Below are 25,860 nucleotides of genomic sequence, written 5' to 3' on the forward strand. Positions count from 1 at the left end.
CTACAGTTTCCAGAAGGCTTTGCGGCGCGCAAGCGCAGCAAAGTTAGGTCCCCACGGGGCGGTAACTCTGTAGCAAGTCCAGCCTGCTCTTGGACTCCACGCGGATTTTTGCAGCTCTGGGACGCGCAAGAGGCCACTTGATTCCGCGCTCCGGTTGTCCGCGCAGCTGAGCAGAGCGAGGCGGCGGCGGAGAGCCGGGTCCCACCATGGCCGCGAATGTGAGTGTCCCCTGGTCTGCCGGCCACACCCTAGCTTCCCCATCGCCCGGGGCCTCCTCTCGCCCGGGGACCGCCGTAGGTCCACACTGCTGTCTGACCTCGTGCGTGCGGCGGGTGCTGTGCCTTCCCGCAGCTCCTCCGTCCCTCTGCCCAGGCTCCCTTTGTCCGTGTTCTTTGGCCGACCTCGTCCTCGCTGCGGGCGCGCGTTTCGGGAAGGGACACTCGGAGGCCTGGCTCCTCCCGGGGGATGCGCTCGCGCGCGGCGCCCCTCGGCAGCCGCCCCTTGCACTCGCTCTTCCCGCCCGGGCCCTGGGGTTCCGACTCTCGTGGAATCTCCAGAGAAGGAGCCAGTTGGTCGGGAGGGTGCGGAGGCCGATCCCGCCCAGCTGGAGCTGTCCAGCGCGGACCCACGGGGCTGTCCGGGCCGGCAGTCAAGTCCCGCCCCGAGGGGGTCTGCGGACCGAGGCTGTGAGGCTGCAGACGGGCTCGTCCCGGGCGGGGAGCGGAGGCGTTAGCATCGCCGAGAGAGGGAGCTCTTCCCGCTGCCCGGCCTCGTCCTGGCGCGGCGTTGGTTAGGAGCCTGGGTGGACGCGGCTCCTTCCAGGCTGCTGTCCTCTTCTCACGCTAACCGGCCTTCCCTGGGAAATGTTCTGTTTGAGCCCAACATCCATTCAACCACCGGAGCAGCAGCACCTACCAGGGTACTGGGTGTGGGAGAAGCCGGTGACTCACCCCTCGGCCTCCTCTGTGAAAGTGCTTCTGGAGCCAGATCGGGAGCACCGCCAGCCCCAGACACGCCCTCTCCAGGCCCCTCCTCTGTCCCCGAGCCTCCCTGCCGCCTCCCACGCCTCCTAAAAGGCCAGAGTTTGTCACCCACTGCCCTAGCAAGCTCTGCCGGACCTGTGGGGAGAGGGGTCTAGAAGCCTTGAAAGTCCTCAAAGGTGGTCCCCGAGATTCGGGGTCTGCCAGGGGAGAAGGTCGGCAGTAGAGTAGCCTGTCCCCAGCAGGGGGGCTCCAGGCCACCCCCATCATCACAATCTTACAGATGGGCAATTTCCCTGGCAGAAGGGTCTCTCAGCCAGCGGGGTGTGCTACATACAGCACGGGAAGGTGTCCAAAGGGACAGGCTTTGGAGTCTACAGACCTGCGGGGAAATCCAGACCTTCCACTCAGCTGTGTGGCCTTAATGTCTCTGGGTTTGTTTTCTCCTGGGGTCAGTTACTGCAAAGTGCACAGAACCTGGTACTTAATGTACAAAAAAGACCCCTCCTCACAGTCTGGCACAGATGGCCCTGGTGGGCAGAGACCGCTTGGGTATGTTGGGATCTGACCCCTCACTAAAGACCATGAGCACAACTGAGCACCCTCTGCTGCCAAGATTAGTCAGTTCATCCAGTAGCTGGGGACACTTTTATGGGAGCCACCGGGCCTCACCAGGTGAGGAAGAAAGACCTGAAGGTGGAGCAGGCAAGCAACTGAATTCAGTATAACAACTGTCCTGTGATGAGTGTATTTTTGCCATCGATCAACAGGATCAGAGAGGCAGAGCAACTTACCCAGGGTTATACAGCAATTGATTGGCGAAGCTGGGATTCTAACCGAGTTCCTAAGAGTGGGTTCCTGGATCATAGGGAAGATATGTGTTTAACTTCCAAGCTATTTTACAAAGAGATGTTTAGAAATGTATTTCTTTTGGTACCAGAGATCAACCCAGAGGTGCCTAACCACTGAGCCCTTTTGATTTTTTAATTTTGGGGCAGGGTCTTGCTAAGTTGCTGAGGCTGGCCTCCAACTTGCAATCCCCCTGTGTCAGCCTCCTGAGTCGCTGGGATGACAGGTGTGTGCTACCATGTGAGGTTAGAAATGTATTTTTAATTCAATTCAGTAAGGACTAGCTGAGCTTCCGGAGGGGCATGCTGGTTCCTCTGAGGTCCAGAGAGAGGTTGATGACCTGTTGGTGGCAGTCAGGTTATAACCAGTGACAATACCAGGAGGTCAAGCTGAGTGTCCAGTGAGAGCGGTGAGCCTGGGGCTGGGCTGCACCCTCCAGCTGGGGTATCGAGGCAGGCCCTGGGGATCTGGGGGAGCTGCAGCAATATGTGGGAGTTGGGAGTGACTCTGGGGCGCAGCTCCCTCTGCTCGACCAGGTTGTGGAGCCGGCGGGGAGAGGAGGCGACGGGCATGCCTGGGCAGGACCCGGGTAGGCCTCAAACTCCAGGGTCCATGGATCAGGCGCTGCCCAGCCAAGAGCCAGGCACGGTCCAGAGCCACTGCCAATCCAGAGCAGCGTCACTGAGGCAGAGGGGCTGGGCTGGGGTCCCACTGGTCACACTGAGTCATGGATCCTGGCAAACTGTTCAGATCCTCCACGTCCTCCATTCCTTCTTTGGTTAAACGGGGGTGAGAATCCAAGGCGCAGGGTGGGACGCAATGACCAGGCGGGCGTCACTGGCAGGAGTGTCAGCAGGCTCCCCCACAATGAGACAGGGCCAGTCCTGGGGCTGTAGGGGAGCTGACCGAAGTCACAGACGCGTCCTCCGGGCGAGCCGGGCCCCTTGCTGGCACTGGGGGCTCAGAGCAGAGACGGGAGTCCGTGTCCCTGAACGGAGGCCATCCTGTGTTCTGACGGTCCCCACACTCCAGGCCTGCGGGGGACCCCGTGCTCACTGCGCCCAGAAATGGCCTGAATCTGTGCTGCCCCTTGGAACATTGTGGAGTGAGGACAGCAGGCGGGTTGGCGGCCGTGACCCATCCCATGGTGACAGCAGCATGCTGGCCCCTCACAGGGGAGCCCCAGGAGGCCAGCAACAGCCCATTTCACAGATGAGAAAACCGAGGCTCGGTGATTAAGGACCCACCCAGTCACACAGCCTTTACCAAGGGGTAGGGCCAGCGTTCAGACGTGGGCGGACCAGCGGCCCCCCGTCCACCCCTCTGCCCGAGGCTGTCTTCCTCGTGTCCTGGGCTCTGCTGGGATCCGGATGCAGCAGGTAAAGGGGACATGCCTCCTCCTGGTGCCCCCAGCCCACATCAGGATGGAGACGTGAAGGACGGCCTCAAACGGAAGGAGGGAGGCCCAGGAGGAAGGCCACCCCTTACGCCAGGCGAGGGTGTCCTCCAGGACCTGCAGGGAGGTGGATCTGGGACCCCCTCAGGTACCAACACCTCTTGCCAAAACCCATCTGGTTGCATGTTTAACCGCTGTACTTACTATATAAACTATAGGTCCACGATTAAGTTTATGCTCAATAAAAACATCATAAATAGCAAAATCCAATATATTTTTAAAAGCTGATTTTCATTCCGATTTTTTTCTCCATTTTTTTTTCTCCAGTATTCAAATACAGGCAGCAGAAGAGAACATGTCAAAATTACATCTGACCCCCAGCCAGGCTTCCTGGAGCGGCTGAGCGAGACTTCCGGCGGAATGTTTGTGGGGCTCATGACCTTCCTCATCTCCTTCTACTTAATTTTCACCAACGAGGTAAAAGGTCTGGGGTCACCACTTGCAGAGCCTATTAGGGAGCCAAGGCTATGAATCCAGAGGCTGGATTTGGCAATAAAGGACCCAGATTTCTATAAAAGAGAAAGAATAATACTAAATGAATCAGATTCATTCTGTTGTGATCCACCGCAGCCTGATATAAACACAGCACACCTGAAAATGCTGCTTCAGGCATGGCTGGATCCAGGTGTTCGTTGGGTCACCAGGACTCTCCATTCCTTCAGCCCTTCCCTGTTTTTCTCTGTTGTGGCATCTCCCTTGGGCAGGGCCTCCTTTGGCTGGCAGAGGTGGATTTGGCAATTCCAGTTTCACATCCAAATAGCTTACAGATCCTAGAGGAAAAAACAGGAACCATCTCTTTCTAAACCAATTTAGCAGAAGCTGCAGAATGATGTCTAGGAGTCCTGGTGGGGTCTCAGGCCTTTGAACCAATCCCTGGGGCCAGGAGACACACCCTGTGATTGGCAAGGCCTGTGTCAACCACAGGGACTCCAGGGCAGAGGAGAGGAGAAGGCGGAGAAAAGGGGAGGGAGGAATGGAGGGCAGAGAGACTCCGCGGTTCCCACCAGGAGGGCTGGGCGTCGCGGGGGCTCATGGGAGCCAGGGGGGTCGTGGGAAGAGGTGTGTGGAGGAAGCTGGGCCCCTGGCGCCCCATCCTGAGTCTGGCTCCACCTCAGCGTTCCCTCGGGGAGATGCGGGGAGGGGTCTGAAGGCAGCAGCGTCGGGTGGAGCCGAGCTGAAGCCCCTCCCCTCACTCCCAGGGCCGGGCCTTGAAGACCGCCACCTCGCTGGCCGAGGGGCTCTCCCTCGTGGTGTCCCCCGACAGCATCCACGTGGTGGCTCCTGAGAACGAAGGGAAGCTGGTGCACATCGTCGGGGCCCTGCGGACATCCAAGGTAGGCTTGACCGGCCCGGGTGGCCGCCCTGCCTCGGGCTGGGGACCAGCCCTGGAGACCATCGCCCGGGTGATTCCAGACGCCTCTGCTGGGCTGCAGCCTGGGCTCGTCACTTTTCAGTCTTAGCATCTTCATCTGTAGCATGAGGACAGGGGATGCCAACTGCATACAGCTGGCTGAAGATTGGGTGGGATCAGGCTGCTAACTCGTTGCACAGTGCCTGGCACGTGGTATGAACTTCAGGAGCAGGTGCTGTCCTGATTATGACCAGCATGGAACTAATGACTGACAGTAGCTACTCTAGCTGTCAGAGCTGTGCTGTCACATATATATATATATATTTAACTTACGTATTATACACTTGAATTTTTTTGAAATTATATATATATATATATATATACATAATTTTTTTTTTATCCTGGGGCTGGAACCCAGGGGCACTTAACCACTGAGCCACATCCCCAGCCCTTTCTTTTTATTTTGAGACAGGGTCTCACTAAGTTTCTAGGCTAAGTTGCTGAGGCTGGCCTCAACCTTGTGATCCTCCTCCCTCAGCCTCCGAAGTCACTGGGATTATAGATGTGCACCACCCACACCCCGCTACACTGTTACTTGAATGTCCGCGTGCTGCTATGGGCCATGCAGCCTAATCTTAAACACTCTGAGAGTCAGGATCATGGGTTTTAAGGGTTAAGAACTTGGGATGCCAAGGTGTGGTGGCACATGCCTGTTATCCCAGCAGCTTGGGAGGCTGAGGCAGGAGGAACACAAGTTCAAGGCTGGCCTCAGCAACGTAGTGGTGCCCCAAGCAACTCAGTAAGAAATTAAAAAATACAGAATAGGCTGGGACTGTGGCTCCGTGGCTGAGCGCCCCTGAGTTCAATCCCTGGTACCCTCCCCCACCCCCCCCCAAAAAAAAAGAGTTAAGAGCTTGGGACAGGCAGCTTTACTTGATTCTCCCTTGATTCTCCCACCTGTCCCTGTTTTCCACATCCTCTTCCAGTCCAGCTTCCCCCCTGAGCCAGGGATTCCTGGCGGAAGCAAAGCTTATCTTTATTTTTTGGTTCCTTTGATTCTTTTTGGAAGCTCTTGTCCGATCCAAACTACGGAGTCCATCTTCCGGCCGTGAAGCTGCGCAGGCACGTGGAGATGTACCAGTGGGTGGAAAGTGAGGAGTCGAGGTGAGCTGGCGGGAGGTGACACTTCAGCTGCAGGTAGAGGCCGCGCTTGCGTCGGGAGAAAACCCAGCTGCTCTCATTTTGAAGCCTCTGAAATTCAGAGTACAGACTCTTCCTATCAGAACAATATCAAATCATCCCAAAGTCAACAGCCAGTGATCTTTCATTTGGAGGAGGCAAAGATCCAGTGCAGAGAGGGTCCAGAAAGACAGGGGGACCATCAGGGGCGTTCCAGGGATGCACACCTTGGGGACGTATGGGGATCCAGGCCTCAGGTGACACCGGCACCATGCGGCCCTCGGTGGCCAGCCTCTGTGCCCACCTTTCCCTCCCTTTGGTCCCATCTTCGCTCCCATGGTGGGCAGAGGTGGCCTCCCTGCTGACGGCCTGGCAGGCGTCCAGGCGGGATCTCACCAGCCAGTGGGGTGGGAATGGCCAGGGTCCCTCTGCAGGGCAGTCCTAGAGCAGAAGGCACAGCCAGATCTCTGAGGCCAGAGGGCAGGGAGGGCCTGTGGTGTGGGCCCGGTAGCGGCAGAGGTCAGCCCGGCAGTCGGGCCTCCAAGGGAGGGAGCTGGCTCTGGGCCCACCACGGCCCTGGCTCTGGGCTGGGCAGACCAGCCTCCTCTTTCCTGGGGACTGTGGTAGGGTGGCACTGCGGGTGATCAGGCTGGGCTGACGCCCTGCGCCTGTGCTTCCCCTGCAGGGAGTACACGGAGGATGGGCAGACCAGGACCGAGACGCGGTACTCCTACAGTGAGTACCGCCCGGCAGATGCTGCGGCCTCCTCTGTGGACAGCTGTGGGCGGGGTGTGGGCTGTGGACGGAGCTGTGGGCGGGGCGAGGGCTGTGGGCGGAGCCGTGGGCGAGGTGCGGGCTGTGGGCTGTGAGCGGAGCTGTGGGCAGGGCGAGGGCTGTGAGCGGAGCCGTGGGCGAGGTGCGGGCTGTGGGCTGTGAGCGGAGCTGTGGGCAGGGCGAGGGCTGTGGGCGGAGCCATGGGCGGGGTGTGGGCTGTGAGCGGAGCTGTGGGCGGGGCGAGGGCTGTGGGCGGAGCCATGGGCGGAGCACCCAGCCCCGGAGTCCTCCCATCTGGGGCTCCAGCAGCTGCCCCTGGCCCTCTAGGGCACCAGACTCGGGGTCAGGGGGCCTCGGCCATGAGTCTCTCCCCACGGTTTCTGAGTCGTCCCCTCCCCGAGCAGACACCGAATGGAGGTCAGAAATCGTCAGCAGCAAGAACTTCGACCGGGAGCTCGGCCACAAGAACCCCAGGTGGGCACCCTTCCTGAGCTGAGCAGGCCTGGGCCTCTCCAGCGGAGCCAGGGGCTCGCGTTTTCTGCCTCATGGGTCCCTGGAAATGGGGGACATGGTTCGAGGCCGGGTCCCACGTGAGGGACCAGGAACACATAAGACCCGAGTCCTCCGCCCCCAGACGAGTCTCCGCAGGAGGCCAGAAGGAAGCGTGGACAGAGCCGGGGAGGGTCCCACTGACGGGCTTCCAGGGGCGGTGGCCTTTGACCTGGGCCTTCTTGGGGTGTCAGTGGGGGGATTAAGCTCAGCAGCACCAGGTGGAGGAGGGGGCGTGTCCCCCCATCACCACTGGGACCTGAGCCACAGGTCACCATGGTCAGGCCTGGACCAGGACGGTGGCCAGGTCTGGATGCTGCGTGGGGGGGAAGGGGCCAGTGAGGGGTCCGAGTCCAGGGAAGGGCGTCTGTGGCTGACTGGGCTAGATGAGCTCTGGGCACTGGAGCCCCTGTGGGTGGTCAAGACAAGACATTCGCTCTGCTGGCCTTCTCGGGACTCACAGGCCCCCTGGACCCTGCCAACCCAATCGACCTGCAGGGCCCACACAGCTCCTGGGCTGGTGCTGGGCTGGTGCTGCCCCTGACGGCCCCTCTCTGCCCACAGTGCGATGGCAGTGGAGTCCTTCACGGCCACAGCCCCTTTTGTGCAGATCGGCAGGTTCTTCCTCTCAGCAGGTAAGTCTCGGGTGGCTGCTGAGGAGCCAGTGCCAACCCAGAGGCCCTGTCCCTCCCGCCTGGCCCCTCCCAGGGACAGGGGTCCTAGCACCCAGCCCTCAGGCTGCGGAGGGCAGGGCTCAGCCCGAGTCATACTTCAGGCTGGGGGCCGGGGCGGAGGTGAATCCCAGGAGGTGAGGACTCCGTGTGGCCCCCACCGCCACCAGGCTCCCGTGAAACCCAGTTGAGGTGGAGAGCAGCCCAAGCCCCTGCCCCTGCCCCTCGGCCGCTGTGCCGTCTGCTGTGGCCAGCTGCCCTCCCTCCCCAAGACTCCCTGGGGCTTCACCTGTGGGCCAAGAAGAGGCACAGGCTCCCCCAGTGACTCCAAGAGAAGCTGTCCAGGCTGAGGCAGCATCATGAGCCACAGTGACCTGGGACTCCTGCCATGGGCCTAACCCCGGAGGGCCAGAGAGAAGACATTTGGGGTCCAGATCCAAGCGAGAGAGGAGAAGCCCAGTGACCAGGGCTTGGCCTGGCCGCCCAGGCCGCCTTGTTGCTCAGCCGCTGCTCTCTGGCCCACAGTAGCTCTCAGTGCAGGAGGATAGCCAGCTAGGACATGGGGACCACGATGGGAGATGGACTGGGCTAAGGGCTGAGGCCACTCTCAGAGCAGGGGGCACTGGCCTGGCAGGGAGAGGGCCAGAGTGGCTCCCCTGGAGGAGGTAGTGACCAAGAAGCAGCTGACACAGGACGTGGGAGAGTCACCCATGAGGCCGTGAGCCTGTGGGTGGCGGGGGGCAGCCTGGCAGGAAGGATGTGGGGCTGCAGTGGGCAGCGCAGGTCCCTGTGGATACCAGGGCTCCTGAGCCCTCTGCTTCTGCCAGGCCTGATCGACAAAATCGACAACTTCAAGCCACTGAGCCTGTCCAAGCTGGAGGACCCCCACGTGGACATTATTCGCCGGGGAGACTTTTTCTACCATAGCGAAAACCCCAAGTACCCGGAGGTAGGAGAAGCAGGGGATGCTCAGGTGGCAGAGCCCGGGTCTCAGATAGTGTCCCCTCGGGCTATAAAATTGGAGACGGGGGAGGTGACCGGAGAGCCTGGGCAAAGCCGCAGAGGTGGAAGAAGGACCTTGGGGTCAATGGTGTCGGGGACCCAGCCCAGGCGGCCACGCGCGACTCTCCCTGTCCCCTTCCGCCCCAGGTTGGAGACCTGCGCGTCTACTTTTCCTACGCGGGACTGAGCAGCGATGACCCAGACCTGGGCCCAGCTCACGTGGTAACCTGGCAATGACCCCGGGAGGATATGGTGACGGCTGGGGCCCCTCCCGCTGGAACTCAGGGAAGGCGGCAGGGAAGACATGGGGGCCCCCCCCCCCCCGCCAGCCAAGGAGAGGTCACGTGACCGGAGACTCGGCCTGCCCGCCATCTGCACTGTGGCTCCGCTGGCGCCACGTGGCAGCCAGGTCCTGCCTTCCAGAAGCTGTCAATCCAGCAGCGCCCAGCCCTGGCCTCGCGCCCTAGGTCCTCCTTGGACCTTTGACTGACGCCCCAGGGTCTCCTCGCTCACTTTCCCGGTTGGCGTGGCGTCCCAGAGAGAAGCGCAGCAGGGCGGAGGAGGTCCTCGCCTTGAGCCAGGGGCCGCTGATGGCCCCCCTCGGTACCGACCATGATTTCTCCGATTAGGTCACTGTGATCGCGCGGCAGCGGGGTGACCAGCTGGTCCCCTACTCTACCAAGTCTGGGGACACCTTGCTGCTCCTGCATCATGGGGACTTCTCCGCAGAGGTGAGTCGCCGCGGCCCGTGTGGTGGGGAAGGGGTGCGTCGGCCCCTCTTTCCTGCCCGGGGCTGATTAAGAAGCTCGCGCTGCTAGAGATCCTAGCCACTGCGATGCAGCAAGAAAAAGGAGGCGGCGGCCTCAGTGAGGCAGGTCGCGAGGATCGCAGAGGGCCGCAGGGGCCCAGCCCCCTGACCTGGTGGGCTTCCCGTCTGGCCGGCAGGGCTCTCTGGGGAGGCCCACACACAGGGAGGGGATCAGCCCTGGGAGAACCGGGTCAGCCCAGGATGAGAGAGGAGGGCCGCCTCCCGGACACAGCAGGAGCGCAGGGCAGGCAGGCCATGAGGGCAGAGGCCACCAGGCGGGAGGCACAGGGGTCTGAGCTGGAATGTCCCGGCCGGTGGGGCCTGGGCCTGGCCCGCTCCTCGCACCTGGCCAGGACAGGGCACAATCAGGCCAGAGCACAAGAGCCGCTGACCAGCTTCAGGGTGGGGCTGCCCCCTCCCAGCCTGGTGTGCATGAGTCACCCTGGGGAGTTTCTAAAATTAAGAGGCCCTGCCTCGCCTTGTTCCCGCTCCCGGGCTCTGGCCCAGCCCCAGGCTCCGTGGGCACAGTCCCAGGTCTCTGCGCTGCCCGTGGAGAGGAGTAGGTGGGGCTGGTGGTTTGCCATAACTCCCAGAAGGGAAGCTCTGACCCCGCAGAGGGCCTGCAGTGGCCTCCTCACCCTGGGCCTCCTGCTGCATCAACATCCCCGCCACTCAAGGTCCCGGCCAAGTGGGAGAAAAGACCCCGAGCCAAAGGCACACCCCAGGCACTACGAGAGCCACGGCCCAAAGTCAAGATGCCAGGCCCACAACCCCCCGGGGACAGCACAGGGGGACCAGCCATCAGTGGCCCGAGAGGCCCCGCCCCCACTCTGCTTCTCGGCTGGGCTTTCTCCTCGAGCCTGTTGCCTCCTCTGCGAGATGAAGATCTTTAAAGAGAACCACCTTCCCCATCATCTCTGACCCTCACTTGTTTGCTGTCAGCCTCGCTCATTCAGCAAGGTTCTGAGGAGCATGGGGGTCACGGACACGGTCCTGCTCTCAGAGGCAGCCTGTCTTCAGCTGCCCGCAGTCAGAGCCTAGGCCTGTCCACGGCAGACCCTCCTACAGTCCGTTTCCTCTGTAAAACGGGGACAAGCGTTCCTGCCTCCCTGGGTTATCCTGAGGACCGGATAAGTGTACTTGTAAGACATTTGAGACAGCGACAGATTATCATTATGGGGGGGATACCTGGGATTGAACCCAGGGGCGCTCGACCACTGAGCCACATCCCCAGCCCTTTTTATATTTTATTTAGAGACTGGGTCTCGCTGAGTTGCTGAGGGCCACGCTAAGTGGCTGAGGCTGGCCTCCACCTTGTGATCCTCCTGCCTTGGCCTCCGGAACACTGGGATGACAGGCATGTGCCACTGTGCCCAGTGCGACTGATAATTATCATGCAAGGAATACTGTCTATTGTGCTAGATGAAGACAGGGGCCTGGTTTAGAGCAGGGACCCTGAGAAGGCCCTAAGAACAGCACTTCAGCCAGCACTAGCGGGATGTGGAGCTGGCTGGGCAGCTGTAGCAGAGCCACCCACACATGCAAAGGCTGGAGGTGAGGGCACCTGACCTGGTCCTGGTGGGACCTTGGCAGGTGAAGGACAAGGCCCCATGTGGTGGTCCTAGGTGGAGCTGAGGGACATGCCAGTGGACCCGACGGGGTGGCCAGGGCAGGAGCAGGCCGCGTGTGCCCACCAGCTTTCAGCTTAATGGGGGTGGTCCCATCTGCTGAGATGCAGAAGACAGAGCCGGGGTGGGGGCCCCAAGGTCTGAGCCGGATGTGCCAGCTGGTCAGGTGGCAATGTCCCGGAGGCGGTGGCAGCCGCAGGCCCAGCAGAGGTGCTGGGGTCACGATGGGAGGTCCCGGGCAGAGCACGCCGTGGAGGCGGCCCTGGGAGGCCCGGCGGAGGGGCGGAGGCCAAGGAGGTGCAGCCTGAGCAGCAGGGAGGCAACAGGAAGGCCACGGGGCATGCAGCCCAGCACCCAGTGCCCAGCACACGCCATCCGACATCACGACGCGTGCCCAGGGTGGAAAGGGGCTCCAGAAAGATCGGCGGCCGTGGGAACGAGGGTGGCGTCCCTGCAGGGGAGACGGTGCCCAAGGCCCTGCCCCCAGGAGGCCTTGCCCCTTCCTAAGTCCTCTTAGGCCGTGCCGGGTAGACAGAGGGACTCGGACGCGGAGCAGAGGTCTGCGCCAACGCTCCCGAGTCCTCAGGCCCAGCGGGCAGGCCGCTGACCCCTCGGCCCCAACGTCCACCCTGCCTTGTCCCACAGGAGGCGTTTCGTCGGGAGCAGAAGAGCAACTCCATGAAGACGTGGGGCCTGCGGGCGGCGGGCTGGATGGCCATGTTCATGGGCCTCAACCTCATGACGCGCATCCTCTACACGCTGGGTAGGTGTGCAGGGCGCCGGGCTGGGGGACAGCCGCCTCCCGCAGCCCCTCAGGTCACTGCTTGTGGCTCCCTGGGGCAGAGGCCGGGCATGTGGCCCATGTCTGTGCCCCACCGCGTAGCTCTGGAATTCGTGCGCGAGAGGGCACTTCCAGAGGGTGGGGACAGTGGGACCCCCCCCCCCAGGAGGCTGGCCTGGACTTTGTGATCCGAAGGTTGGCCGCACAGTGTTCATCTGTCCACCATTCCTGCACCTCACCCCAGGGCAGCCCTAGAGAGGAGGCTGGCCAGCCCCTGGAGCGAGCTGGCCCTGCGTCTGAACCCGTTCGGCCAGGGCTCTGGAGACCCGGGTTGCCCGTCTCCCACCTCAGTGTCCCCTGTGCCCTGCCCGCCCCGCACTCGCGTGCAGCAACTGGGCATGCAGACGCTGGAAGCCTGCGCATCCTTCCCGTCCCAAACCTGGCCAGGCGGGGGTCTGCTCACGGGGCTGGGTGGGCGCACGTGACCCGGCTGTCTGGGGACCAGGGTGCTGGGGTGTGACTGTGTTCTGGGCGTGGACTGTCAGTTTGGGAAACAGGGTTCCTTGGGGGACCTGCCATCCAAGCCTTGACCCTGGCGCGGCCCTGTCCAGACTGTCTGGCACCTGCAGAAGCCCTTTCCCCACTGGCTGCAGGGCATCCCAGACCGTGGGGGCTGGGGACACCTTCCCACACGACAGCCGAAGCCCCTGCTTTGGACCGCGGGGTCATGTGCAGGAATCCTGGCTGTACCTTGGGCACGTTCAGGCACATCCAGACTCTAAGCCAGAGCTGCCCTCTTGGCCGCTGTGGACAGGCCACGTCCTCCTGGACCCCCAGTGCCCCTTGGTCTGTCTGATGCCATCCTCCGGATCTAGCTGTGATGCCGACTCACCCTCCGTGGAGTGCTGACACTCAGGACAGCCGCAGGGAGTGCAGGGACCCTGGGAGCAGGCAGTGCACTCGCCTCCCTGTGTTGGTATGCTCACCAGAGGCTGCTGCAGGCCTGGGCACTGGGCAGCAGGCAGCCCAGGCAAGGTCGCGCCCTCTCCAGGGTTCAGGCCGAGGGCCGGCAGCCTGCAGTGCACACCCCGGTTTTGAGTCTGCCGGCGGCAGGGTGTGTGTCCCTTGGCCTCAGACGGTCACCTTAGTCACTTCCTGGTACTGGCAGAGCAGGTGGCTCCGGGGGCTCCTCCTGCCCCCAGGTCTCCCGGGTCTCAGGGCGGCTGCTGCCCTTGCCCCGCGGACTGTCGCGGCTCCCATGGCGGCCAGGTCCCTCCTCGGAGCCTCACTCTCCTTCCTGCCCCGCAGTGGACTGGTTTCCTGTCTTCCGGGACCTGGTCAACATCGGCCTGAAAGCCTTCGCCTTCTGCATGGCCACCTCGCTGACCCTGCTGACCGTGGCCGCCGGCTGGCTCTTCTACCGGCCCCTCTGGGCCCTTCTCATCAGCGGCCTGGCCCTGGTGCCCATCCTCATTGCCCGGACCCGTGTGCCCGCCAAAAAGCTGGAGTGACCCCACGTGAGCCTCAGTATCCGCTGGCCCCTCGCCTCTTCCAACTCCGTGCCAGGAGCAGGTCTGGGGGCGGCTGTGGGTGCTGCACCCCCCACTCCGCAAAAGGGTCCCCGTGTGGCTGCCTGTGCGTCGGACCTGGTGCCCATCTGTTCACACTTCCCCCTCTTCGCTTGCCAGCATGTGGCTTTGCTGGGCAGGAGCAGCTCAAGGACAGCGACCAGCAGGCACCACCGCTTCTTGTCCCTCCCTTCTCCTGGGCCGAAGCGTGTGTCCAGGGGCGAGCTGCACTTCACCCGGCAGATCTGTCACCACGTGCAGCTCCGGGGGCAGCGGCGAAGGGCTGGGCCCTGTCGCTTCCCAGTCCTCGCCACCCAGCGCAAGCGCCACACCCGCACCCCAGAGGGTCCCCTTCCTACTCGGCTGCCCTGGGCCACCCAGACAGGAAGCAGGTGTGCCCTAGCGAGCCTGCAGGCGGAACTCAATCCGGAACTTAAAAAAACAAACCGAAAACGTCATGAGAAAAATGGACACTTGCTGAGTTTTGCACTTCTCTCGTGGTTTGGGAGAATCTTCTTAGTGCCTAAGACCCGCGAAGGTCCCACTTCAGTTTTCTTCCCTCCGTCGTGTGTACTTTCCTATCCCGAGGAGTTGGCTAAGATTTAAAAAAAAAAAAAAAACTGAACAGTTAACATTTCAGACTGTTACAAAAAAATACCCTGTACTCTGTCCATGGAGATTAATTCAGAGTAGGGAAAGGTGTTAAATTGGTGAGGGGAGGAAGATTTCAGGTGTTTTTGAAATCAGTGTTTTTAAGCCAGCTCCCGAGCTCCCCGGGATTCAGGAGTCTGAGGTAGGAGGATCGCAAGTTGGAGGCCAGCCTCAGCAAAAGCGAGGCTCTTAAGCAACTCAGCGAGACCGTCTCTAAATAAAATACAAAATAGGGCTGGGGATGTGGCTCAGTGGTTAAATGCCCCTGGGTTCATTCCCCAGTACCAAAAAAAAAAAAAAAGAAAGAAAAAGAAATGAGTGTTTTCAGCAAAAGAATTTGTTCTCACTCTGCGAGGACAAGGGAAGCTCAGCGGGTGGGTGGTGGGTTAGGGTGCTTCTTTTCCCCAATCTTCTGGCCTCACAAACTACCTGATCACTTGAACGTGGTTTTTAAAATTTCAGTCAATCTTGAAAACGTTGGAAGCTTTATACTAACAGGGCTCCTTCATGGGGACCCCCAGTCAACCAATACCAAGCATCAGACAGGACTAGCTGGCCAGAGGCTGCCCACACGTGGCCTCGGTTCCTTTCACTGTGGGGACACTTCTGAGCAGTCCTGTGTCTGGTGTCCCTAGCTTGACTTGCCCGACTCACCCACACTTACTTCACGTGATTTCTTTCCGACTTACTCTTTCGCCCCTTTAAAACGTGGTGTGTGTTGTAACCTTCGCGTCTTAACAGGTTCTTCGCACATCCTCTATCTTGTTTTTACTTACAAATGTTTTTCCTTGCTGGGAGTGGTTGTCGGGCAACAGAGTATCTGGTGGCTGAAGAAACCAGAACTACTGAAACCAGTGACATAATCTCTGGTTGCTCCGAGATATCTGGGCTGCAAATGGGGATTCATGTTAGAACAAAGTCGGCACCAGAGGTGACTCACCTAGATTTAGAATTGAAACCGTACTCACTACTGCTTACTAAGTGGGCAAAGTCGCAGTCTAAACTTGAGGATACTTTTTGAAAACGAGACCTGGTATAATTAGATGACAGCTAATATAAAACCCTTGGGATTTGGTTTGTCTTTTTTTTTCTTATAAGGGTTTTAAACTGCCCACTTTTAAAATTGTTCAATAACAAAAATGTTAAAGATCATTTGAAGGCTTTGAAAAAACACCATGGAGTTTGTATTATCTTTGTATTTTTTTTTTTTTTTGATGAAAATTGGAAATAAACTGCTAAATCTTTTAGAGGAGGACCTTGCTGTCCCCGTTCTGGGTTTTGAAGTTGGTGCGTCTTTTTAGAGGTTGTTGTTTTTGCATTCCTTCAAACAATTCAACCAGCAAATTCACTGAGAACTGTGAATTTTATAAATCAGTTCTACGTTGCTTTGAGTGGTTAGAATAGGTTGCAGTTCTTTTTAAAAGGGCAACTCGATATTCCTAGCCCTATAATAAAGCCTACTTTGTTTTGACTGTAAAGTGAATGACTCATGCTTCGCCTGTCTGCAGAATGTGCTAGAAGAGGTGGCAGTACCAAACGGTGCAAAAGGTGCTGGTTTTGAGTCCAGCGCACGGACCTGGGTTTGGACTCACAAATCTGCCACTGATGGGCTCATGACGTTAGGTGACTCAAAAGATCGCTGGGTCTGTTTTCTCATCTGCAAAACAGGAACAATGCCTTTTTTTTTTTTTTTTTTTGGTGCCGGGTATTGAACCCAGGGGTGCTTTACCGTGAGCCACATCCCCAGCCTTTTTTTTTTTTTTTTTTTTTTTTGAGACAGGTTCTCACTGAGTTGCTGAGGCTGGCCTCCAACTTGTGATCCTCCTGCCTCACCCTCCCAAGTCACTGGGATTATAGGCATGTGCCCAGCAGGACAAGAGTTTTCTGCCTCACAGAATTGTGAGGACTAAGAGCCCATGAAATGCCTGGCACATGGGGCACCTCATTTTTCATTCTGCTTCCTGTTCTGAAGTGACAGACTGCTGCCAATCCATGCAGGAGCTAGCAGCTTAAGTACCTTGAGTGATAACTTTCCCAAACCTATTCCTATATATATATTTTTTTTTGTTATTATTTTTGGTCCCAGGGATTGAACCCGGGACACTTAACCACTGAGCCACATCCCCAGGCCTCTTTTCTATTTTATTTAGAGACAAGGTCTCACTGAGTTGCTTACCACCTCAGTAAGTTGCTGGGGCTGGCCTCCAACTTGCGATCCTCCTGCCTCAGCCTCCCGAGCCACTGGGATGACAGGCATGTGCCACCATGCCTAGCATATTCTGAAATTTCTCAAAACCGATTGTTCCTTGTATTCCCATGCCTCCTAGTGGCTGACATCTGCCTGACTAGGTTATTTCTCCAGAAGATGCAAAGAGCTTGTCATAAAACCTCAGAAAACAAGTGGCTTAACTCCCAGAGGCTCAGCAGACTCTTGCAGGGTGAGAATGCGGTTTCCATAGCAACTCTGGTCTGTTTCTCTAGGAGAGTCAAGCCAGGCTCCAGGCTCCTGCTGCCTGAGTCACCCCAGATATTTAGTTTGTTTTTCTTGGATAAAAGTGACTCAACATTTCAGTGACTCCTCTGAGATGAAGTAATATCTCCTCTCTTAAACACAACAAAGAAAACAAACAGAACCTGACCTTCCGGAGAGTCAACGTACATACCAATCACTGTTTTCTGGGTGTTCTTTTTTTTTGTGTGTTTTTAAATATTTTTTTAGTTGTCGATAGGCCTTCATTTTGTTCATTTATTTCTACGTGGTGCTGAGGATGGAACCCAGGGCCTCACACATGCCAGGCAAGCGCTCTGCCCCTGAGCCACCACCCAGCCATCTGGGTGTTCTTAGCTGCTGGGAAATTTGACAGAAAACGCCGAGCCAGGTCTTTTTAGATAAATGCTTTATTTTTTTCTCACGATTTTATAAAAGTTATTGCTGCTGAATATCTATCGCGCATGGAGCTTTATCCAGCCACGAGAAACAGTCGAGTTCAGCGCTGGTCCCTTGACCGACGTTTCCTTAATCGTCACCTGTTTTCCTTTCCTGATCTGAGCTCTGTCCTAGTCTTCTCTCACCACAAAACGCGACTTCTAACGCAGACCCCAAGGCCCCGATCCAGGGCCCCCGGCCCCGCTGCTCTAGGGCAGAGGCTGCGTAGAGTATTAGTGGACCTGAGGGGGAGGAAGCGCCGCGGAGAAAAGCCCCTAGGCCTGCGAAGGGAAGCGGGCATCTGAGCCACGAAGACGAACCGGGAGGAAGGAGGGACGAGCGCACTCCTGAGCGCACATCGTCCAAAATCTCCAGTCGTTTCTGTACTTTAAAAAAAAAAAAAAAAGGCCACATTGGCAAAGATGGAAAGACCCAGGTCTGGGTTCAGGAGAGGGTCTCCCGGGAAAGCGCTCCACGCCCGAGGCTCGGGCAGCACGAAGCTCCGAAGCCCACCGGGCTGTGACTGCACGTGGCCAGGCCCAGTCTGCGGGCACACTGCTTCTGTCCCCTTGTCCGCACAAAGGACGCCCCACTGGGCCCAGCGCTGGGCTGGCAGCAGCTCGCCGCAGAGCAGGTGGCCGTCACATCTTCTCAAACGGGAACAGGTGGGAGGCGGCCCCCCTCTTGGCCCTTGCGGTCCTCCCGGGGCACCTGGGCTTCTGTTCCTCCGCAGCCTCTCGGTTCTGGGGCCAGGAGGCAGCCAGGATCCTGGCGGCTTCTGCTTGGGAACTGGTCCCCTCCTCCTCGTCAGAAGAGAGCCCGCCGCCTGCGTCTGCCTGGGGAGCTACTGCCTCGTTCTGCAGGGGGACAGTGGAGGGCAGCCCAGGCCAGTCAGCGACACCCCGAGGACGTGCCCTCGGGCGGCACTGCGCCAGCCACTGTCCCAGCGCCACCTGCCTGGAGGACGCGACAGAGCAGGCAGGGCCTTGAGAACGTGCTGTGACACAGTTCTGGGGACACAAGGATGTCCGCCACAGCAGAGCCAGGCCACCTGCTGCTGTCACCTCGCTTCTGGACAAACGTGCACCGTGTCTTGAACTGCACAGGCGCACGGTGGCCTGAGGTGGCACCCCAGGAAGGCTGGGAGGCTCTGGATAGAGAGGGTGACCGATATGGGCAGAACAAAAAGCCAGATGCAGGAGGCCCTGACAGGATGTGGGTGCCGGACGTGACAAAAGTGTTTTCTAAGGACAAACAGGGTGGGCGTGGGGTGGGCAGTGGAGCCACGGAACACCCGGGATTCCAGGGCGCCTTCCTGCCGGGTCTCACAGGACCCGTCACGCCCCAGGGCCACCCCAGGGCCTGCTGTCAAAGTCCCACCTGCTCCCAAGCCTGGCCCGGCACACGGCAGGCGCTGTGGTGTTTGTACTGAGAGGTGTGGAGGAAGACCAGTAACAGCCCAGGCAGTATCAGCCCGCAGCAGCTGGTCACCAAGACAGGGACACCCAGCAGGGCTGAGCACCAGCGGGGGCCTCCCTCCAAGAACACCCTCCCCACAGGTAAGGACACGAGGCCCCAGAGACACGGGACTGGGGTCCTAAGAGTCCAGGCCTTGATGCGAGCAGAACCTGGCCAGTTCTAGAAACCCACCCCAGGCTTGCTTGGCAGTCAAGGCCCCACACTGACCTTGGCCCCGTATCTGAGCTTCAGCCTCTCCCGGATGAGCAGGCCTTTGACCAGCAGCTTCCAGTTCCCGAGAGCCCGCTTCTCCCTCCTCTGCAGGTGGGAACACAGTGCAAGGGCACGTTAGCCCTGACAGCATCAGACACGTTCTGTCTGCGACAGACGTGCGAAGACACACCTGTGCAACTGCAGGTCAGAGGACAGTCCTCGATCATACCAAGCCTCGTCCAAACACTGGACTGGCCACACACGGTGGCGACACCTGTCATCCCAACAGCTCAGGAGGCTGAGGCAGGAGGATCGCGAGTTCAAAGCCAGCCTCGGCAATTTACTGAGGCCCTAAGCAGCTCGGCGAAACCTTGTCGCTAAGTAAAATACAGAACAGGGTGGGATGTGGCTCAGGGGTCCAGAGCCGTGGGTTCAATCCCCGGGACCCCCCCAAAAAAAAACTGGTCTGATCCTAGAAAGTGAGACTGCAAAGCCACCAAGAACCCCTTTTTAATTGTCACTGTCACGGACATTCTCCATGAATGAGGTCACCAGAACCTGGACCTAGGGCCACTCCTTTCACTGCAGGGAGTGGTGGACAGCAGGCCTGCAGTCCCTGGAGCCTGGGCAGCTGGCAGGGGACAGTGACGTGGCTGTGGGGGGTGGCAGGAGCCTGTTCTCCCAGAGCTCACTTCCTAGGCTTCCAGGGAGCCAAAGGGACAGCAGCGCCTCGGAGCCCCCGTCCCCACGCCGCCGCCCTGCCCGCCCACTCACCTCCTTCTCCCGCTTCTCCGCCAGCGCCTGCTCGCTCTCCCAGGCCGTCAGGAGCACATCTCTGAACTCCTCGCACACGATGTACCCCTCAGTTCTGTGGGGACACGACACGGGTGAACGTCCCCGCGTCTGCTGCCCGTCCCCCACCACCAGCTCCCCTCTGCAGAGGACAGAGGGGCCTTCTGAACACTCAGGGCACCGACGTGCTGGGCAAGGCAGTGACAGACACCACCACACAGCACGCAGCTCGGGACCCCAAGGTCACTGACCCTGCTTTGACCACCAGCTGTGACAACCCCTGGGAACGGTGCTGTGACCGGCGCTATCAGGACGCTAATTTCGGTGGCTCTGCTGCCTCGGGACGATGCCAGGACTGGTCAGGAACCAAGACCCACCATGAGTCCAGGTCGGTCCCAGCAACGGGCTACCGGGCCTCTGCCTCCCGCCAGCCTCCCAGCCTCCTCAGGAGCCCCTGCCCACCCCCGGGGCCCCTCACGCACACGGGATGCGAGTAGCCACCGTGGAAGTCGAAGCCCGTGACAGCCTGGACGCAGTCGATGTCCAGCTTGCGGGCCACGCGGTGCAGGTTGGGCAGATTCAGCTGGACGCAGCCGATGGGCATCATGCTGGGCAGGAAGAGGTACACGTTCCCAAATTCATTCCGGGGCACCTGCAGAGGGCGGGCACGCCAGCTGTGGCCAGCTGCAGGACGAGGCAGCTGGTCCTGACCCCGGGGCCGCACTCACCTTCCCGTCCACCGCCACCGGGGGCTGGTACTCCTCCGTCTGCCAGTGGCCAAACAGGCCCAGGTCATTCTGGTCCTGCAGCTGGGGCTCCGCGAGCCGGGCTTTCCGGGCCCGGTTGGAATAGCCTTTCACCATCTGCCCCAGGAGACAGCGCAGGTCACAACCAAGGCCGCACCCCAGCCTCGCAACGCCTGTGACCACGTGTGCCAGCCGCTGCCTGGGCGCTGCTCGCGTGCTTCAGAGGTTAGTACACTATTCATCAAACCCACCAGGCAAGTCCCATTACTGTCCCCATGTCACAGCCGAGCGGCCCAGGAGGGGTACATGGTGTGCCCGAAGCCACACAGCAGGCAGAGGCCAGGCCTGTGCTTTCAGCCACAAGCCCCTGCTCAGCTGTCATCAGACAGAGAAATCTGGACTCGGGTAAAAAGTCGCCTGTTTAAGGTACTGTGACCATGACAAGAGCCAGAATCTACAGCCAGACAGCAACCGTCTCTCTGTAAAGCACGTCAGCCACTGTGTGACCTTGTGTCCCCTCTAGGAAGTACTGACAGTGCAGGACCGCCATCCACTCCTTCCAATGCCTGGTGGCCAATGCCCCGATGGGCCCTGGGTGCCCCGATGGGCCCTGGGGCTTAAAGGGGTGAAAGGCCCTGGGGGCCGGCAAGGAGGGACGGGGCCTAACTCAGCAGGAGGCTGGCGCAGGGCTAAGGGCTGGCTCCCGGGCCTGGGCATAAGAGCTGCCCGCAGTGCGGGGGCCAGTAGGCTCCCTCAGAAAGGGTCCCCTGTGGCCTCTTGTCTTATTCCCTATCCTTTTCCTTTTTATGACCCTTCACAATCCTGAAAAGCGTTCTGAGGTCAAGAGCCCTACCAAAAGGGCCAGGCGGTGAGACCCTGAGCTGTGTCCGTCCTGCCCTCCTCCCAGGCACCCGGTGGGGCCCAGGGACCTCCAGAAGCCATTCACCCAGCAGTGCTGGGGGGACCCACGGAGCATCTCACACACCATGCTGAGCCACCAGTCACGAGGGACGGACAGGGAAGGGACGTCACTGCCCTGATGGAACTCAGGATGCTACAGGGAAAGAGGCGTGAAACTCGCAGGGAGAACAGTTCAGGGGTGGACCACTCCCCAGCCCTGAGAACGGAGGAGGGAGACAAAAGCTGCTTAGAACAAGTCACATATAAACTGAGGCTTAAAGGGCGCGTGGCAGGGTTGCTCAGGAGAACAGGGCATAAGGGGAGAAGGGCATCTGACACCACCCAAAGGGCACAGAGGTGTATCTGGAATTCTGGACACAGGCAGGTGCCACAGCAGCCCTCATGCACCATGGGGAAGGCATGGGCCTCTATTCCAAAGGCAAGGGGTGGCCAGGTGGGCTAAGGGCACTGTGCCGGGTGGAGGGGAGCACAGCGTTGTGTTTCAGGAAGTGCCGCACAACTGCAACACAGTAACCGGATTCAGGCTGGGAATGGGAAGGATTATGGCCGCCACGCCTGAGGGAGCTCCAAGGCAGGATCTGGACGGTAGGGATCAGAACAAAGCACGGACCTGAGAGCTGCGTCTTTCTAGAGCTGTGCCCGCACAGCGGAATGCAGCACCTGTGACTGAACCAGGGGTGAGATACTGGACGAACCAGGACACACGTGAACATGTCAAGTACCGCCTGTTTCGTGGGTTTCAGCACATTTCTAAAACTGCTAAGAAGAGGCAGCTTGGGGGCTGCATCTTGTGCCTACTGGGCAGCACGATTCTAGAAAGAAGACACCGAGCGTCCGACACGGAACACGCAAGAAAGGTGGCCCAGGAAGCAGCCCAGCAGCGCCAACCTGCTGCTGGCGGAGCCCCGCCCCAGCCCGAGCCCCGCCCCCACAGGCCCCGCCCTCTCCCCAGCTCCCCAGCCCACACACCGGGGGGGTCTGGCCAAGAGAGGGGAGCTCCTCTGCGGCCCGCTGCCCAGCGCCGTCCTGAGCAGTCTGCCTGGCACCTCGCTGAGCTCGTTTCTCAGGGCAGCTGACCTAAGGGAGGAGGCTGGGCAGGCAGGGCCTGGGTTCTCGCTGGGCTCGGCCAGCTTACGAAGCTGAGGCCTTGGGCCAGTCATTTCCCCCGCGTGAGCTGCGGTCTGCTCATCTGTAAAACGGGCACCGTGGTGCCAACTGCCATGGCTGAGCCTGGACAGAGGGCATGTGGGCTGCAAGACAGGCAACCGGATGGCGCGCGGGTCTGTGCAGCAGGGCTTTGGGCCCTCGGCGCCCAACTGCCCCGATGTGCAGGGCCTCTGGGTTCCTCTCTGGCGACATGACGCCCGGGTTTTGGAAGATGCGCTCCTTACCGATTCCTCCCTGGTGAGAGATGACTCAGACACCTGCCTGCTCGAATCCCGCTCAGGCCCAAGCAGGGAGACGCTCCTGGCGCGATGGATCACAGGCCGGGCAGCTGCTCCCCTCCCTCCACAAGCTCCCGCCAGCCCTGGCCTAACTCCCGCCCCGACCCGTTCAGTCCAGTCCCGTCGCGGGCTGCGCGCCGCTCACCTTGTAGGGCACTTCTCCGAGCCGCACCACCCTGGCCTGCTTCAGCCACGTGTCCCTGGAGTGCAGCGTGTGCACGCAGTCCCTAGAGGGCGAAGGGAGTGACAGACAGTCGTCCACACCCACCCCAGCAGCCCAGAACCTCAGCGCCTCCTGGGCCTCGCAGCAGAGGCAGCCTCGCTCCCGACCGCAGCGCCCACGGTGAGGGCGCCTTCTGCGGCCCCCGGGGCCAGGTAAGGGTCACTACATGCAGGTAGGACCACCCCCGCCAGGCGGCCCCTGCAGAGGGTCTGATCTGCACCTGCACCCCACTGGGCGGGTGCGTAGTGCCCAGAAAAGCAGGCGGTGAACCCCAAAGATGGCGTGGAAACTATCATAAAGGAAGAAACCGTGGTGGAGCTGGATGGCAGGCGGGGAGCAGTCGAATGAAGGACAGAGTCCTGGGGCCTGGGCCTGACCCTCCTCCCTGAGCCAAGATCCACGCCAGGGCCTCGCGCTCCCCAAGAGGGCCGGAGCCTTCCCTTGCCAAGCCTCCTTAAAGGACATGGCAACCTCTTCCTGAGACTGCACCCTAGACTCCACCTGAGGAGATAGCCCCAAAAGCAAGGACGCCAAGTGCCTCCTGGCGCAGACCTCGGGCAGCGTCTGTGCCACCTCCTGGCTGGGGACCGGACTGCCCCTTGAGTGTCGCAGGCCTCAGTCGCCTCGTGATCAAGGGGGTAACGCACTCTGTCCGTCCCTACCTCGGTGGTCACTAAGGACATGGGGGCTGGGCTGGGGCTCAGTGGGGCAGCGCCTGCCTCGCATGTGTGAGGCCCTGGGTTCCACCCTCAGCACCGCATGGAAATAAACACACACAATCAAGGTCCACCAACAGCTAAAAACGTATGTAAAAAAAGAAGGAAAAGCTTTCCAAGCTGCTGTCAGTAAGGGCCCCGTGCTGGCGCCACCCAGCTCGGCCCTACACCCCCACCACAGGACGGGCATCTGACTGCCCGCGGTCACGGTCTTCAGAGAGGAACAGGAGGCAGGGTCAGAGGGCTGGCAGGTGGGTCCTACCTGCACGTTCCCAAGGAGAAGAGCAGGGAAGTGGACACGGGCCCTCAGGACTGTCCACTTCTAACCTCTTCACACCCACCAGCATGGCCCCAGGTGAAGCCCAGAGGAGGGGCCCGGCGGGACCCGCTGACCCAGGCTGACAGGCAGGAAGTCATGTCAGCCAGAAACCTCAAAGCACTACTCCCTGCAGGTTTCCAGCAGTTTCTTCTTTCTTTCTGTACCTTCTTCTGTTTTCCCACTTATTAAAGGCAAGCCTGGCTGGGCGCACTAGTGCACGCCTGTCATCCCAGCAGCTCAGGAGGCTGAGGCAGGAGGACCTCAAGTTGGAGGCCAGCCTCAGCAACTCAGCGAGACCCTAAGCAAGACCCTGTCTTTAAATAAAATATAAAAAGGACTGGGGACGTAGCTCAGATGTAGAGCACCCCTGGGGTTTAATCCCTGGTACCAAAAGAATAAAAATTGTAAATATATATATAAAGGCAACTCTATTTTCTTGGTCTTTCATTTGCTATTACTATTGCTCAAAATTCTTGCTTCCATTTTTATTTTTTGTCACTTCCAAGTTAAATTAACATTTATTCACTTTTAATTTTGTACATACATCTTACTATTTTTTTACTTTTAATGTACCCTTTGTTTTCTTTTTACTGCAATATACAACATATCACAAAATATACCATTTTAACTGAGTTTTTGTTTTATTTCATTTTGTAGTTTTGTTTTTGGCAGTTCTGGGGAATGAATCCAAGTGTGCGCTACCGCTAAACTACATCCCCAGCTCTTTTTACTTTGTATTTTGAGACGGGGTCCTTCTAGGTTGCTGAGGCTGGCCTCGAACTTATGATCCTCGTGCCTCAGACTCCCAAGTAGCTGGGATTACGGACATGCACCATCATGCCTGGCTCTCACTACGTTTTATTGTCCAACTTTTTTGTCCCTGGCCTTTCAAGGCTTCTGGGCTTTTTACCAAGCTCTAATCTTTCCTTCACAGCAGAAGGACGCACTATAGCTCACTGCCTGGAGTGCTGTAAGAGAATGAGATGAGCGAACAGGAAGAAGCCCCGCCCCAGAAGACAGTGGCTGACCCCAGACCATCAGGGAACCCAGGAAGCCGAGCAGGCTGCCCCACGCACCTGGAGTAGACAGCCTCCCCGCGACAGTACCCGAGGATGGCCGCTGTCTCGGGATAGATGGCCTCGTACTTCAGGAGGTGTCGCTTGAGGGCGTACAGAGGGTGGTTCTTGTACGTGCCAATGGCCGTAGGCAAGGGCTGGTCCAGGTGCTTTGCCTGAAACTGCAGAGGCCAGACAGACAACTGTGAGGCCACTATGAGGGGTAAGCGAGGTCTGCGGGGGACAGTCCTTACACCACCGCCCTGACGGCAGAGGGCAGAGTTCCAAGAACAGGGCAGGGGACGGGAAGGACAGAGCTTCCTCGTGTTCACACGTGGACACACAACCAGGGAAGCTCCAGGTCCTGTCCCACCACAGGGAAGGGGACTCACACCCACGTGTGTGACGGGTCAGAGTGCACTCTGCTGTCAGGGGCAGCCGAGGAGAAACAGAACACGAGTGGCCTTCTACTGCCTCACGTAGCTCTGGGCGGGAAGGAGGTTGTGGGTTCATCAAAAGCTAGGAAGAATCAAATCCCTCCGTGGTTTGGGGCGCTTCAGAAAGTCACCCGACCTTTTCCCAACCCTCAGGCACCTTGACCACCCTGGGCAGAACGGTGCCTGCTTCACTGAACAGCTTCAAGGAAGAAAAGGACTTTCTTCAGTAAGAAGGCCAGATCTCTAGGTGACGCTGCTGTCCGAGGAACGCGGGCCCACTTGATGCTGCTCTCACAGGAAACTGGATGACTGTCTGCATCTTGCACCTTTTTTTTTGGGTACCAGGACTGAACCCAGGGGTG

At 59.3% G+C, this 25,860-nt stretch overlaps 2 protein-coding genes across 2 annotated transcripts in view; one reads left to right on the forward strand and one right to left on the reverse strand.

Annotated features, from left to right (window-relative positions):
- Positions 1–28: 28 nt before the first annotated feature.
- Positions 29–14,283, forward strand: TMEM43 (transmembrane protein 43). Its single transcript, XM_079122554.1, has 12 exons — positions 29–218; positions 3,553–3,702; positions 4,485–4,619; positions 5,706–5,800; positions 6,501–6,550; positions 6,994–7,063; positions 7,703–7,773; positions 8,637–8,758; positions 8,959–9,033; positions 9,441–9,542; positions 11,893–12,010; positions 13,337–14,283. The coding sequence occupies exons 1-12, from the start codon at positions 207–209 to the stop codon at positions 13,537–13,539; spliced, it is 1,203 nt and encodes a 400-aa protein (XP_078978680.1). The 5' UTR covers positions 29–206; the 3' UTR covers positions 13,540–14,283.
- Positions 14,284–17,416: 3,133 nt separating this feature from the next.
- XPC (XPC complex subunit, DNA damage recognition and repair factor) overlaps positions 17,417–25,860 on the reverse strand; it is a 28,908-nt gene continuing 20,464 nt past the window's right edge. The window contains exons 10-16 of the mRNA XM_079122528.1: positions 25,083–25,243; positions 22,894–22,975; positions 20,365–20,499; positions 20,119–20,288; positions 19,619–19,712; positions 18,860–18,949; positions 17,417–18,030 (exon numbers count right to left, since the gene is read on the reverse strand). Coding sequence (XP_078978654.1) covers positions 17,815–18,030; positions 18,860–18,949; positions 19,619–19,712; positions 20,119–20,288; positions 20,365–20,499; positions 22,894–22,975; positions 25,083–25,243 — 948 coding nt within the window. The 3' untranslated portion in view covers positions 17,417–17,814. The remainder of the gene's footprint in view (positions 18,031–18,859; positions 18,950–19,618; positions 19,713–20,118; positions 20,289–20,364; positions 20,500–22,893; positions 22,976–25,082; positions 25,244–25,860) is intronic.

The sequence above is a fragment of the Sciurus vulgaris genome, assembly GCF_902686455.1.
Source record: "Sciurus vulgaris genome assembly, chromosome: 19".
Lineage (NCBI taxonomy): Eukaryota > Metazoa > Chordata > Mammalia > Rodentia > Sciuridae > Sciurus > Sciurus vulgaris.

Excerpts from the sequence above, each read along its gene's own strand:
- TMEM43 (XM_079122554.1), top strand. Across the intron at positions 7,774-8,636 it reads CAGGTTCTTCCTCTCAGCAG|GCCTGATCGACAAAATCGAC; the intron begins GTAAGTCTCGGG and ends TGCTTCTGCCAG. Across the intron at positions 8,759-8,958 it reads AAAACCCCAAGTACCCGGAG|GTTGGAGACCTGCGCGTCTA; the intron begins GTAGGAGAAGCA and ends CTTCCGCCCCAG.